Source organism: Antedon bifida, chromosome 7 (assembly GCF_963402885.1).
Source record: "Antedon bifida chromosome 7, ecAntBifi1.1, whole genome shotgun sequence".
In the NCBI taxonomy this organism is placed as follows: domain Eukaryota; kingdom Metazoa; phylum Echinodermata; class Crinoidea; order Comatulida; family Antedonidae; genus Antedon; species Antedon bifida.
Window position 1 is genome coordinate 17829732 of NC_136232.1, and position 15662 is coordinate 17845393.

At 30.6% G+C, this 15662-nt stretch overlaps 1 protein-coding gene across 1 annotated transcript in view; it reads left to right on the forward strand.

The window, feature by feature from the left end:
* Window positions 1-15253, forward strand: part of LOC144848623 (amine oxidase [flavin-containing]-like) — a 62542-nt gene extending 47289 nt beyond the window's left edge. The window contains exons 11-15 of the mRNA XM_078705441.1: window positions 1793-1850; window positions 1946-2043; window positions 2430-2541; window positions 11154-11216; window positions 14335-15253. Coding sequence (XP_078561567.1) covers window positions 1793-1850; window positions 1946-2043; window positions 2430-2541; window positions 11154-11216; window positions 14335-14481 — 478 coding nt within the window. The 3' untranslated portion in view covers window positions 14482-15253. The remainder of the gene's footprint in view (window positions 1-1792; window positions 1851-1945; window positions 2044-2429; window positions 2542-11153; window positions 11217-14334) is intronic.
* Window positions 15254-15662: the final 409 nt, after the last annotated feature.

Below are 15662 nucleotides of genomic sequence, written 5' to 3' on the forward strand. Positions count from 1 at the left end.
TATCAAGCAGACGGTCCGAGTTCGAGTCTCGGTTGGGGCGACTTTTTCTCATTCTCACAGATTTCCTCATCTTTATCGTTTCAAATTAATTAATTAAATTTCAGTATATCACCGGGCGGTTTAGAATTAATGTTCTTTGCCTACTGTGATTTTATTTATATATATATATATATATATAAACTCATCAGGCAAAGAACATTAATTCTAAACCGCCCGGTGATATACTGAAATTTAATTAATTAATTTGAAACGATAAAGATATATATATATATATAAATAAAATAACAGCAGAAAACTTGGTTACTTCATTGTTTTAATCACTACAAATTTGTTTCGTACGACCAGCATGTAGCTGGCCGCACTCTTCAGGTGAAATGTAAAACATAAGTGACACAGTTGTCTCATAGTGCTTAATAGAAGTGAGTCATCAGGAAGTCGTATACAATAGCCTATTGTTTTAGATTTAGATAAACTATTTGGATCTGCAATTTAGTAAGAATTTTTTCCTATGTCTACAAGTAGAGACTAACTCGTTCTTACGGTTCAGTGAGCATAGCTCTGGTTGACATATAATAATATACTTTTCATATATACATAAATTACATCTTTTGTTAATATTTGAGTAAGGTTTGTAGTGATTAAAACAATGAAGTAACCAAGTTTTCTGCTGTTATTTTATTTATTTATGCTCTACCTTGGTATTGAGCACTCTATCCTAACGGTCTGATAACTTCAACCTGAGTATATATATATATATATATATATATATATACGACTTTTTCTCATTCTCACAGATTTCCTCATCTTTATCGTTTCAAATTGATTAATTAATTTTCAGTATATCACCGGGCGGTTTAGAATTAATGTTCTTTGCCTCTTGTGTTTATATATATATATATATATATATAAATCCAAAGGCAAATTACTGAAAAAATGACAATGCTGTGAGTATCAGTGGCTGGATCTCAATGGAGATACAAAAAAAAAAGCGAAAAGCTATTATCAAAATTATCAAACAGCCAGAAAAGTCAGCAGAGCTTTCGGCCAACACTAGCCCTTCATCAGTGAAAAATATATATATATGTATATTTAAAACTGTCCACCCAGGCAGCACTTGCCAACTCATATGCTATGACTTTATCCAAATTCCCTCACTTGCACTGATGAAGGGCTAGTGTTGCCCGAAAGCTCTGCTAACTTTTCTGGCTGTTTACTTTATCGTTTTGATTTAGCTTTTCGCTTTTTTATTTGTATCTCCATTGAGATCCAGCCACTGATACCCACAGCATTGTCATTTTTTTCAGTAATTTGCCTTTGGATGTATATTTAAAACTGTTAGTCAACAAGCGAGCTGCGTTTTTTGTAAAAAATATTTCTTGTTAAACAAAGTTTGATGGTATTATTTTGGTCTTGTTATTTTAATCCTTCCAATTCCAAACCTGCTACCTGATTAATTTTTTACTTTATATTTCATTGCAGGTTGCTATTATTTGATGCCATTATTTTTTTTAATATTGCGTATGTAAAATAATAATTACAAAGATCTCAATATCTCACAAAGATCCCAATATCTAATACAAAGATCTCCTTAAAAAAATCTACATATCTCACAAAGATCTTAAGATTTAACAAAGATCTCAAAATCTAAAAAAGATCTTATTATTTATATAAAATAAATAATTAATAATATTTTAAAACTTTTTGACTTGATACAATTAGTAGTAGGGCCTAATGTTTGCTTTGTAGTTTTAAGTATTTTTTTGTAAATGAAATAAATACTTTTATTTTACAGAATAAACAAAATCTGCCAGTATTTTGCCAAGGCATTTGACTCTAGCGAGGCCCTATATGTAAGTGTACAATTGACAATGAAACATAAAGAAAATGTAAGCATTTTATGTTCTAATTATAAGATTCTAATATATTTTTCCCCATTTCTTCAAAGCCTGTATACTATGTTGAAAAGAATTGGATGGAAGAGCCTTATGTTGGCGGTTGCTACACAACTGTGTTCCACCCGGGAACTTTGTACAGATATGGACGGTGGGATTTAAAAAAGATTTTATATTTATTTTTGTTGATTATTAAATATATAAAAACATAACTAGAATAAAAAAAAGAAGATAACATCTACATGCAGGTTAATGAACCATCATGACTAGGACTTGAAAGCCTCTGTCGCTTTGTAAAATCTATTTTAGTATTTTGCAATGACGTGTTCAAATGAGGTTGTATGTGTGTGATAAACAGAATCAAAGGTCATCATCTGGACGTAGAATCAACTAAAAAAAAAAAAACTAAACAATAATTGCAAAACTAAACTCAGTGTATGTGAATGTAGTTTTTCCAGATGGCGTCATAGTTCTCTATTGTATAGTTATCTGCCGGTGTATTTATAATTGATATTCATGATTCGAAAATCTTAACAGGGAGCTTCGTAAACCAATTGGTTGCATTCATTTTGGGGGAACAGAAACTGCTAGTAAGTGGGCAGGTTATATGGATGGTGCTGTGGAGTCTGGTGAGAGAGCAGCTAGAGAAGTAAGTTAATTGTTAATACAAATAAAGTTACCTATACTGTCAAAACTTAATCATTTCATCTAATTGAAAGTAATAAAACAAATAAAAAATGGTAATAGTCAGCCAGCATTTGTATTTTTCTTTATGCAATTTCGACAAGTTTGATTTTTCACTTTCATGTGGTCAATGACATCATAAAGAAACAAATTTCAACTTTCAGAGAATTTTCTTCTAAAATGGCTAGAAAATATATTTCTGACACTGCATTGTGGTTGTTTAAAGACTTTATTTTGTTAAACATTTCAACAAATTCGAACATATAATCTACTGTTTCAATATTTTTAATAATCAATAATAATAATAATTTTTTTATACTCAGTGTTTGGTTTAGGAACTTCAAGAATGTCAGTAGACCTAGTATTGTAATTTATATTTCTTTCTTTGAATAAGTTTCTTAAATAAGCTGTGGCATTTGTGAATTCATAATTTTATACATGGATAGAGCTTCATTTTGATATAATTTAGTATTGAGATTGATCCAGTTTAGTTTTAACAGGGCTTCAGATCTTGAATCAGTATCTTGTAATTTTTGTGATGATTTTAGCAGCCCTATATTACATTTCAATAATCAAAATGGGGAACAATTATTGATTTATACATCACTGATTGTATGCTTTGTGGTAAAAAATAATTTCTTTTCTTCAGGTAATAGAGACCAGGAAGAACTTTGTTTATTACATTATCAATTTTTGTTTATTCCAAGTTAGAGTTTTGTCTATGACTACACCCAAGTGTTTACAGTGATCAACACAGTTTATTTGTGTGCCATTTGTTGACATTTAATTCAGAATAATTTATTTTAGCTAATTTTTTGTGCGTTCCTATATACTCATATATTCTGTTTTGTTAATGTTCATTTAAGGTTAAAGTTAATTTATTCTTTATGAGCCAGTTTTGAACATTTATTAGGTCAGAATTTAGTTTATCTATTACATCAGTAATAATAAAAAAAAAAAAAAAAAATTATATTTTTGCAAAAGGTCAGTGACCTTTTGACCTCTACTGACCTTAGTAATCGTTCGATTAATTTCATTTAAATTCTACATGATTACAAAAATATATGCTACACATCGATACCAAGATCATACTAATTAGATGTTTGATCCTTGGGTTATTGGTATTAATGCTACCCCCTACCCCAAAAAATGTCTTTTTATTGCAATTTTGAAGAATAATAAAATTACATGACAATGGTATTAATGCACTCCAATTTTTTTAATGTTAACACACATTTTGTTATTCAATGTCAGTAAACACAAGTAAAACACAATTAAAATAAAAAGTATTGAAAAAATGGGAGATTTGATATTGAAATGTATCTCATTATAGCAAATATTTGCAATTTTGCAAAAGGTCAGTGACCTTTTTGACCTCTACTGACCTTAAACATGGTTCAATTAATTTTATTAAAATTCTATATGATTAAAAAATACGAATGCTACACAACGACACCAAGATCATACTAATTAGATGTTTGATTCTTGGGTTATTGCTATTAATGTTACACCCTACCCCAAAAAATTTATTTTTATTGCAATTTTTAAGAATAAAAAATGATAATTTGTGTATAATGAACTGCAATTTTAATCTTGTTAACATATATTTTCTTATTCAATATGTCAGTAAGCACAAGTAAAACACAATTAAGATAAAACATATTGAAAATTGTAGATACTATGTTGAAATTTATCTATATTTTGGCAAAAATGTGCATTTTTGTAAAAGGTCAATGACCTTTTGACCTCTACTGACCCTACTAATCGTCCGATTAATTTTATTTAAATTTTACAAGATTTTAAAAGATGTATGCTACACAATGGTACCAAGATAATACTAATTAGGTTTTGGATTCTTTGGTTATTGGGATAAATGTTACCCCCTACCCCAAAAATGTCTTTTTATTGTAATTTTGAAGAATAACAAAATTACATGACAATGGTATTAATGCAGTGCAATTTTTTTTATGTTAACACATATTTTGTTATTCAATATGTCAGTAAACACAAGTAAAACACAATTAAAATAAAAAATATTGAAAATTGGAGATTTGATATTGAAATGTATCTCATTATGGCAAATATTTGCAATTTTGCAAAAGGTAAGTGACCTTTTGACCTCTACTGACCTTAAAAATGGTTCGATTAATTTTATTCAAATTTTATATGATTAAAAAACATGAATGCTACACAACGACACCAAGATCATACTAATTAGATGTTTGATTCTTGGGTTATTGCTATTATTGTTACCCCCTACCCCAAAAAATGTATTTTTATTGCAATTTTTAACAATAAAAAATAACAATTTGTATATAATGAACTCCAATTTTTATCTTGTTAACATATATTTTCTTATTCAATATGTCAGTAAGCACAAGTAAAACACAATTAAGATAAAAAATATTTAAAATTGTAGATACGATATTGAAATTTATCTATATTTTAGGAAAAATTTGCATTTTGCAAAAGGTCAATGACCTTTTGACCTCTATTGACCTTAATAATCTTCCGATTAGTTTTATTTAAATTTTAAAAGATTTTAAAAGATGTATGCTACACAATTTTACTAAGATAATACTAATTAGATATTGGATTCTTGAGTTATTAGGATAAATGTTACCCCCTACCCCAAAAAATATTTGAAGATAAAACACTGATGATCATTACAAATGACGCAAGTACATACAATGCATCCCTATATTTTTCTTGTTAACATCGATTTTTTCACTCTATATGTCCGTGGAAAGAAAATGATACCAAAGAAGTTTAACTGTGTGGGGGGTGCACGGTAACCCCCTCCAGCCCATGGACTATAATGTATAATGTTATTTGCTGAGCAATGGATAGCTGTGTCATCAGCATAGATACTTGTTTTACAAAGATTGACACAGTTTGGGTGGTTTTTAATGTAGAGTATGAAAAGTAGAGGTCCAAGAATTGATCCTTGTTACCACAAATACTAGTAATCACTCCATTAATCATAGTTACATGGGTTCGTTTGTTAAGGTAATTTTTAAACCATTGTATTACATGTTGACTTTTTTTTTACTAAAATAATTTAGATTATCATGTCATGTCATGATCAACTGTGTCAAAAGCTTTTTTGAGATCTAACATACTAATCCTACAAAATTACCACTGTTAATTTCATCAATCCAGTCCTCAATAATGTTTAATAAACCTGATGTTGTAGAGAAATTAGGCCGGAAACAAGATTGTTGATCATAGAATAAAGGCTCAATAAATGGGTAAAGCTGATCAAAAACAGCACGTTCAAGAAGTTTAGATAAAACGGGCAAAATTGAAATTTTACATTTGCAAACTAATTGTTCATTTCATTAGCAGTAGTTTTGAGGTCTGATTAAAGACCATTTTAGTATTAAGTGCAGGTATTTGATTGTTTTTACTTTTAGATGGGACAATATACCTAATGTTTCCCAAATGTTTTTAGAGTCTTTGGTTTTTAATTGATTTGAGAAATACTCTGTCTTACACTATTTACTTTGTTTCTTAGTTTTTTAAACATTAGTAGAATGAGGTCATCAGTTATCCATAGGCTAGTTTTTTTCTTCATATTAGCAATATCTAAAAATGTTTTTCCAAAGAAATTAAGTGCAGCATCAACATTTGAATATCTGTGATGTCAGCCCACTTGACATTTTGCATATCAATTTTGATAGCATTTTCATTAAAATGTTTCTTTTGTTTATGTTTACTCATAGGTTTCTTATCTTTACACAGGATTGCATAAATTGCTGAATGATCACACATTCCTGTATGAAAAACACCTGATTTTGATACTTTATCAGGATCTGATGTGTAAAAATGATCTATTAAAGTTTTGCTTTCGTGTAGGATTCTTGTTGGTGTTGTTATTAGTTGAGTTAAAAAATTATTTATAGTTTATTTCAATTAATTTTTTAGTATAGCAAGTAGGATTATTTGTAAGTAGATCACAATTTAAATTATCTATTAGCATAATTTCTTTGTCATTAAAGTCATAATTGTTTTCAAGAAGGATATGCATCAGTTTGAGATCAAAGCTTCCATGACTCTAACCGACAGAGCGCGGACCGCCCACAATGTTACAAAATAAACACAGTTTAATTAACCGTCGTTAACAACGAAACGGTCGTGTGCCTAATATATTGTTTACTGCACATGCTCAACAACCTTTAACCTTGTTGGCTATGCTTTCGTGTGCTCTTATCTTGGTGGCATGATTAATATTTTATATTTTAGCGCTAGCTGCTATGGCGACGAACAAAACTTTATGTGACGAATTTAATATAACTTTTCTGAATTCAAATTAAACGATCTCCCAGAAATATTACAAGATTATTAATAAATGTAATTACAAGATTAAATACAAATTGTTTGTAAATTGTAGTACCCTTTGGGTTTAAAAAAACATTAATTTTGCCATGTTCGAAATCTGCCGTGATTGATCTACGCTAATGTTTTTATGACCTGTAGTAGCCATACATCTGAGACAACAACTACAGTAGTTGTTATCTCAGCCTACATGTAAAATTACAAGATCAGCAAGAATACTAGGCCCGGACCTTCTAGGTTTACTAGTAAACCCTATGATTTGCCGACATTGATATAGGCCTAGGTAGGCCTATTCGTAGGCTAATCTTAAGTATAGTAGCTACTTTTATGCTTCATTTGTTCATGGTTGAGTTAGCCTTGTGTCTACTTTTCAAAACAAAATGAGAGCTAGAGAGTAGTAGAGTCAGTGGTGACGTATCGCAACTATACATAGCCAGCCAATCCCGGATCAGGGATCGCAGTTTTCATTTAATTAGGCCTGGTGATTGGATGTGATGTGGATGACATAACCGCTAGCCAATCACCAGGCACTATAATTTAAAGCCCCCTTCCCTACGTTTTTTAGATCTAATTTAGGATCACAAACTATATTTAAAGTAAAAATAATACTATATGGTCCTATTGCGATAACTTTTTTCGTCTTTAAACGGTTAAAAATGTGAAAATTAAGTCGATTCTAATAATTATAGCGGCCCGCTATAAATCCCAAAATGCATTGCGCGCGGATTGATATTTTTGTTTTCCACCTGTAATTCGCCCACTTTTCGATCGATCGTGAGGCTAAAACAAATGGAAGACTCCTAACTTTTCAGCGAAAATACCGGGTTTTCCCCAATTTGTATCAACGGAGTCTGGCAAAAATAGAAAGACAAATAATGCAGCAACTATACAACGTCAGGCTAGGTATATAGCTAGCGTACGATGTTCGTACGTTACCGATGTTTTCCAGCTAGGCCTACAAAACTAAGCCTAGCTAGGCTAGGCCTAAGACCGTCCACGAGAGGTCGATCGCCGCGAGCTACTTAGGTAGTGCATTGTTTCTCACTTTTTATCATAATTTACCATAAAACGTACATTTAAGACAAGGAATGACATGGTTTAATGTTTTTAAAGTGATATATATGTATTATTTTCCAAAAACCGTCCAAAATTGCAGGGAAGGGGTCTTTAAATATAATCACATCGATAATTAAGGAGATTTATGAAGAAACCACTGCTTATAGCCATATATTAAAAACATGTTTGTTGTAACAACATACAATACATAGTCAAATGCATAATTTAATATTCTATAGATTTACAAGGAGGTGGCAAGCCAATATGATAATTCAAATAATATTACCAACTACTTAAAATTACCGGTCATAAGAAAGTGAAGTTTTCATATTCCGATTGTGATGAAATTAAAACAGAATTGTTCAGCAATATATTGTTGTTGTCAATTAATCAATTGTTATTGCAATTTAAAACTACTCCTAATTAGACCATGGTTTGGGGGTACTGAACATTCTCTAAATTTTTCTCTCAACTAAAGACCACATTAAAATAAACTTTTAAAATTAATGCATTTTTAGGGTAGAACAGCCTCTGAAAGTTAAAAGAAAATCAAACAATATACAAAATACAGACAATGAAAAAAAGATTGACAAAAACAACCAACCTGATTACATTTTACCCTCACCCATTAGGGAGCAAAACAACCATTCTGATATTTAATTTGCCTCTTATGTAATTTAATTGACCACTTATAGCGCCGATCTTTAGTTGGAGGAATCAAATCGGAGACAGAAGCTACTAAAAACCACTAAAATATGGGTTCAAAAAGTGGTCGTTAATTGGATTGAGACCTGTATATCCTAAATATTATACAATTGAATGTAAAACTAATAAATAATAATAAAAATTGTTTTCTTACTCCTATTATTTGCTTATTTTCTAGCTTTAATCTTAAGTTACATTTACATAGGCCTATGTAATTAAAATATTTTATCCCTCTTAAAAATAATTTTAAAACAATTGTTTGTTGAATATGCCATTTTAATTTCACATAATAATAAATAGAACTAGATTTAATTCGTCACTATGACGAATTATAGGTTATATGCATTGATTTAAATAAAAATAATTGATTTGTAAAAGATATATTGATTGATTGATTTTCTCAGAATCTTTAATTATTTATAATATGTGATAGTATCTTGCTAACGCAAATACAATAGCCGGTACCACAATCCGATCAAAGATCCCTCTGCGTATAATGTCATAATAATGTTACATAATAATAAAGACATAAGTTACATTAGATTTCATTATAAATCATGTGTATAATCTATACACTAAGAAATACAATTGAACAAACAATACGAATAATAAAAAAAATCTTATTTCGTTTCGTTACCCAAGGTGAGGCTCGATCTCGGTACCTTGAATGCCATAGACACGCGCATAGACGAGCGAGCCATACACAACTGACTAAAACTTGTAGAAAGATTTCTTTGTGTATTTACCATTCAGTAGCCACTTTGGTGCAGATAGATTATTACATACCGCAATGAATTATAATTTGTTACTATGATGACATCTTAAACAATTTAAAAAAATGATGCACTGTCAAACTATATACTTTTAACTTTAATATATGAACTTCTTAAGAAAGAAAGTTAATGTTAAGTTTGTTATTTCGGCCTAAGAAAATGTCAAAATTTGTTTGATTGTCGAAATTAATTTTTTTTAATTCAATATGCAATTAATGATGACTTAATCAACTTTTGTTCTCTTAATTTGATAATAAATCATACATATGATACATACACTTCAAGAAAATGAAATAAAAAATAGGTGTTCCCCAGCATTCTGACGATGTATATTAATTTTAAAATTTAGCATATTTTCACTATTTTGTTAACTTATACGTGCGTAGCCTGTCACTTTTGACGTGCTTGTATAACGCAATTTCGAGTTGAAAAGTGAATCAAATATGATGATATTATTAAAGAAAGGTTGTAAAACAGAAATCGGGCAAAAAGAGTGCGCATTAACGTTTAACGCGCAGTGCGCGTGCAAAATTCTGCGCACTCATGGCAATTTTTTAAACGCTTAAAATTGCCTGAAACGTACTCTAATTTCATCGAAAATAAATGTTGACAATTTTAAAACTTTTAAGCGCGCGTACGCATGTGTTATATGCGCTACGCACGTAATTATATTGCCATATGATGAAATATGACCTGAAAATTATGAGTACCAAATTTTGTTTAAAAGTGATTCATGCTTGTGAAGATATGATTACAAACGTGATTTCATTAAATCGTGCGTAGACCGCGTAATTTATGATTGCGCACCGTGAAAACATAACCACATCGATTCCTGGCCATAAGGAATATACTCTGAAAAATTGACTTAGCTAGATGAAACTGATGCCAAGATAATTCACGGACAAAATAGTGCTAAGGAAAGAATAAATAAATAAATAAATAAATAAATAAAGATCCTGACAGAATCAAGAGGTTATATGCATATCATGCATATAACCTAAATATACATGTTACGAACAATTTGGCACTATTTTTAAAGCTGAATGGGCATTCGTAATTAAGATATGATAATACAAGGTCAAGGGTCAAAATTACCTATTTATATAAATACAAATACATTTTATTCATCAAATCACAAATAAAACTATAGTATGTAACAAGTATATATTGTGATTTGTTAATACTTAATTAGAGCAAATAGAAAAACAGAGCTTACGAACAATTTAAGATCAATTTAGTTGTATGACCAGCAGTTATTGAGATATAATATTAAGAGGTCAGAGGTCAAAAACCCAGAAATGACTTTTCCCGCCATTTTTCAACAAACTTTTTTATTAGAGCAAATATAAACATTATTGTGAGTAATTTGAAACTAAAATGAAATGTATACAGTTAGCGGTTGCCGAGATATAAGGTGGGTGAGTCACAACATATGTGGTCATTTTTCAAAGCACCCCCAATGGGTGATAAATGTGTTAAAATTTAGGCACCAAGTTGAAAAATTTCCTTATGGTATCAATAAACACATGAAAGCAAAAATTCGAACTTGACAAAAATAAGTAGAGGAAAAAAAGTGTCAAATGCTGTGAAAAACACAGATTGATGAGCTTTTTTATTAGGCATAACTATTGGTAAGTTGGCAGTTACTTGATTAAATAGTAATACAGTATATGCGTACTTCTATGATCATTTTATGTATTAACAGATACTGTATAAGGAAGGCAAAATCAGAAAAGAAGAAATATGGCAAGATGAACCAGAATCAAAGGTGAATGCACACACTTAAATATGCCACCTTCAGTCCATAGTCCGGTGGCAGACAGGAGAGGGGAATCACCACCCAATAGGGGACAAATGGCCATACAACTTTTCTAGACCAGAATTTTCTGAATCTGGACATTTTTATGATTTTTTCAATTCAATTCAAAGTAACATTTATTTTCTTTAAATAAAAACAGTATACAAAATGGTGTAAAGAAAGGTAATATGATTGAAGAAGGCATGTTCAAAAAAGCAAAAAGCTTGTGGCAGACATGCCCAAACAAAGACAAGATTTAAACAACACGGAAGAAAAAAAAAAAATAAAATAAAGAAAATAAAGAAATAACAATATATAAATTTACATTACATGTATCTATTCATCAACCTTGTGAAATGTCAATATTGACCAATCATAGAACTTACCTATAAAACCAAATTGGACTTATACTTCGAAATAATCTGAAACAAGACAAGTCCCTGGAAAATGCCTTTTACTGCGAAATATGAAACTCTAAGGTTGGGGCTGGACTAAGAAAAAAAGTGGACTCGTTTGCATGAACGAATAAATAGACATGGTGATTTATGTAGTCAACTAAAATTAGCACCCTGGGAATTACTTGAGTCAAATTTAAACAATACTTTGTTGAAACTGTCACTGTCATAGTCGATGGAAATAGTAAAGTACATGTAACTGTACACCACTCTGACGTTTATATTTGTTGTAATTATTAATTGATACAATTAACGAGAAGCAACTGTGAGTAATAAAGTTTACACTCGCAGTAAGAAATTTGCACTTCAAATGGCGACAAAAAATGGTTTATGTATTTTTTATTGTCAAAGGTTTTAAGTTTATCTTAAAGATAATCTGGGAGAGTGAGAGATTGGAATGTTCCATTCATCGCCAAGCAATACGTTTGTATAAACGTATACTAAATCTATCAAAATTGTATTTTTTAAAGAAAATGGGATTGTCTCCAACATTATCATGCTGTACTCGAACTGTTTAACCAATTTTCAGCTATTAAAAACAATTATCGTAGAAGGAGATATTATTATTATTGTGTGGAGGTATTTTTCAGCATCAACATCCATTAGAGAGTGTATACCACGATCGGAAATCCCCTCTATTTGGAGCAAATCGTTAAACCTCAATTTGTTTTAATCGTCAATAATATCTCGGTATATTTATTCAAAAATTCACATTTAGAAGTACAATACATACATGGCAGCACATGGCTGAATTGCATATGTATAACACAATAACAAAAATTTAAACTATAGACAACACTATCAACTGTTGTTGTTGTTAACGTTTTCCGTCTTCCAACATTACGCTTTCCACAATTTGTTTCCATTTTTTTCTGTTTTCAACTATATATAAATATATGAATAAGAATAAGTAACTGCAGTTACCTCAAATAATACAAGCAAAAAAATAAATAAATTGAAGTTTGTTCAAAAGTTCAACCATAAAAGAACTGGACTTGTCTGGAAATGTTTTGTTTTATAACTATAATTTTCCACTTTACGATTATGCCTAAGGGTCATGCAGGATCTATACTGAGGGGCAGGGAACCAGGTGGAGAATTGACCAGAGGCGTGTGCTTTAGAGGCAAAAACCTTGCAAGTGTGCCATCTTCTAGTGTGGAGTGGTTCAAGATTTAAAATGGCAAGAGAATCAGAGTATGTTGTATACTCTTTGCCATCACAATCTTGCAGACACGCTTCTGAATCTTTTCCACCTGATTCACCTGTCCCTGCGTAAGACCTGCATGCCACAAAGGGTCTCAAATAACCCTTGTAAACATAAATAAGTTCATTACTATTAAGACCTGCTTCTTTCAACTTGCGCATCATAAACATTTTCTTGTTAGCTTTAATACAAATGTTATCTACCTGGCTATGCCACTTTAAATTGTTTTGAATGATTACACCTAACAATTTAACTTCCTGTACTACAGCCAAAGAGTGATATAGATATATGCAAATCAGGATAGGGGGATATATGTTTACTAAAATTGATATGCATTGCAAGGCATTTATTTGGATTTAGTTTAAGTTTATTATTAATGCTCCATTCAAACAGAGTGTCTAAACTAGTTTGAATCGATGTATCACCACTAATACCTATTTTCACCAAGTGTGTGGTCGTCTACATATTTCCACACTTTAATTTTGTTATTATTGATGTTAACTAGAGCGTCATTGATCATAGCTAAAAATGCTATGGGACCAATGAAGTACCCTGGGGCACTCCACCCATCAACTCAATCCAATCAGAGTACGAATTTTTATATCGAACTCTTTATTTTCTTTCCGTCTGGAAGTCCACCACCCACTGTACGAGTTGGGAGGTGCCCCAAGTTCGAGTAGTTTAGTGACTGAGATTTGATGGTCAACTAACTCGAACGCCTTGGAAAAATCAGTTAGCAAAATTGTGCTAATGTTTTTAGGCTTCTCTGCACCTGAAACTAGATGGTGGTAAATATCAATCAGACAGTGGATGGTGGACAATCCTCTGTGGTTAACGAATTGTCTATGGGGATAAATAATTATCTAACTCAACTTAATTAGTAAACAAGGTTACATTAGGTGGTTAAAATCAGTGCCGAACGTATGAGTCAACTTTATTTACCATTAAGTAAAAATTCTAGAAGTAACGTGCGATTTACCGAATTTTGCCCTTACGTAAATTTATATCGATACATATACATAATACATTGTGATAATTGGTCAACTTTAACTTTATATCTCGAAAACGCTTCGCTATCCTGATCGATTACCTTTCACATTCGTAATCTATGGAAAATTCTAGTCTAGAAGAGTTGGATGGCAATTTGTCCCCTTTTGGGTGATGATTCCCGCCTCTTGCCACCGGCCTAATATGATTTTATCTACACATTTACACTATATTAGTCCCGATATTAGTAGTTAAGTTTCAATTTTATATCGTAATTTATACATTTATGAATAATGTAAGAATAGAGAGCCTCTGAATGGGCAATGCATTCATTCGAGCAGTAAAGGTTTCCAATGCATATTTTTCAAACCTAACAACCTAAAACTCATTTTTAAATCTTCTTTTAATAAACACATTGATATAAATTTGTATTATTTTCTAGGAAATACCAGCTGCACCATTGAAATCAACATTTTTAGAGAGAAATGCTCCAACAGCTTCAGGTTTCTACACATTTTTAAAAAGAATGATTCTCACTGGGGCACTGACTGCATTAATGGTTACATTAAAGAAAAAGTCTTTATTATAGCATCAACCTGGTAAAACTTTAGCAGCTTGCATTTTTTAAATTTTCCCTTTACATAATAATTGTAATGTATAGTTCTGATAAAAACTGGTAGGTATTTGTTGTAGCATTGTTTCTTTGAAATTAAATTGAATTAGTTTCTGCAAGAATGTTCGTGGTGTACTTGTATGATGGCTTTATATACATTTAAATATTACATGACAATATGTACTTTTACCGATGGAAGAGATACAGTAGTATTATAATATATTTAATGAAAGTAATATTTTAACTTCAAATAAAATTTAAAAGAGAATTTTAAGTTAATAATCTATAAGGGAACTTGCTGTACTGGTATCGATAAACATTTTATTTCAAACCCAGTACTTGGATTCAGCAATAAAATTACATTAGCTGGTTAGCTGAAACCACACATTTGATTTCTGTTGTTTTTCTATTAGTTTTGTTTATTAAACAATCAAAAAAATACTAAAACAATTGAAAGTCTGTATGTGCTGATTTATTTTCATTTCTTAAGATACATTACTTGAAAGGTTTACATAACAAACGTAAATAATGATTTATAAAAAAGACATTTATATTTTATTATTAACACGGCATGTCTTGTGTATAGTACTATACACAACATCGGGCTATTGCACATGCACTGTCTAAACTACCAAAGGCTTTCAAGGGTTTCAAATACAAGCATATATATACATGGCAGGTAACAATCTTGATGACCATACTCAAACAAAATATTCATCTTCATTATAAAATAATTAAAAAGGAAGAAAATGATGAGGTTTAAACCTTTCATCACAATAATAATAATTTAGTGACTTTGAGTAACTATGTATTATGGTACATTTGCAATAGTGACCAAAGTGTCATAATAGATTACCAGATTTTAAAAACTGTATGAAATGCCATAGTACATTCTAAAATACAGTTATAAATATTGCTTTTATAAAATCATACATGTACATTAGAAACGATTACTGGCATTGAACTGGAATGTGAAATAATTTAATCACAAATTGTTATAAACTTTCTTACAAATAAAAAAAAAGAATGAATAAAACCACATTTTAAAAAGCAACCTTAGATAAAATTGTTTGAAGTAATACCATTTATTAAACCTAGTAAACTGCAGGCGAAATTAAGCCAGGCCGAAACTTTATTAATGACTTATGAATAGACCA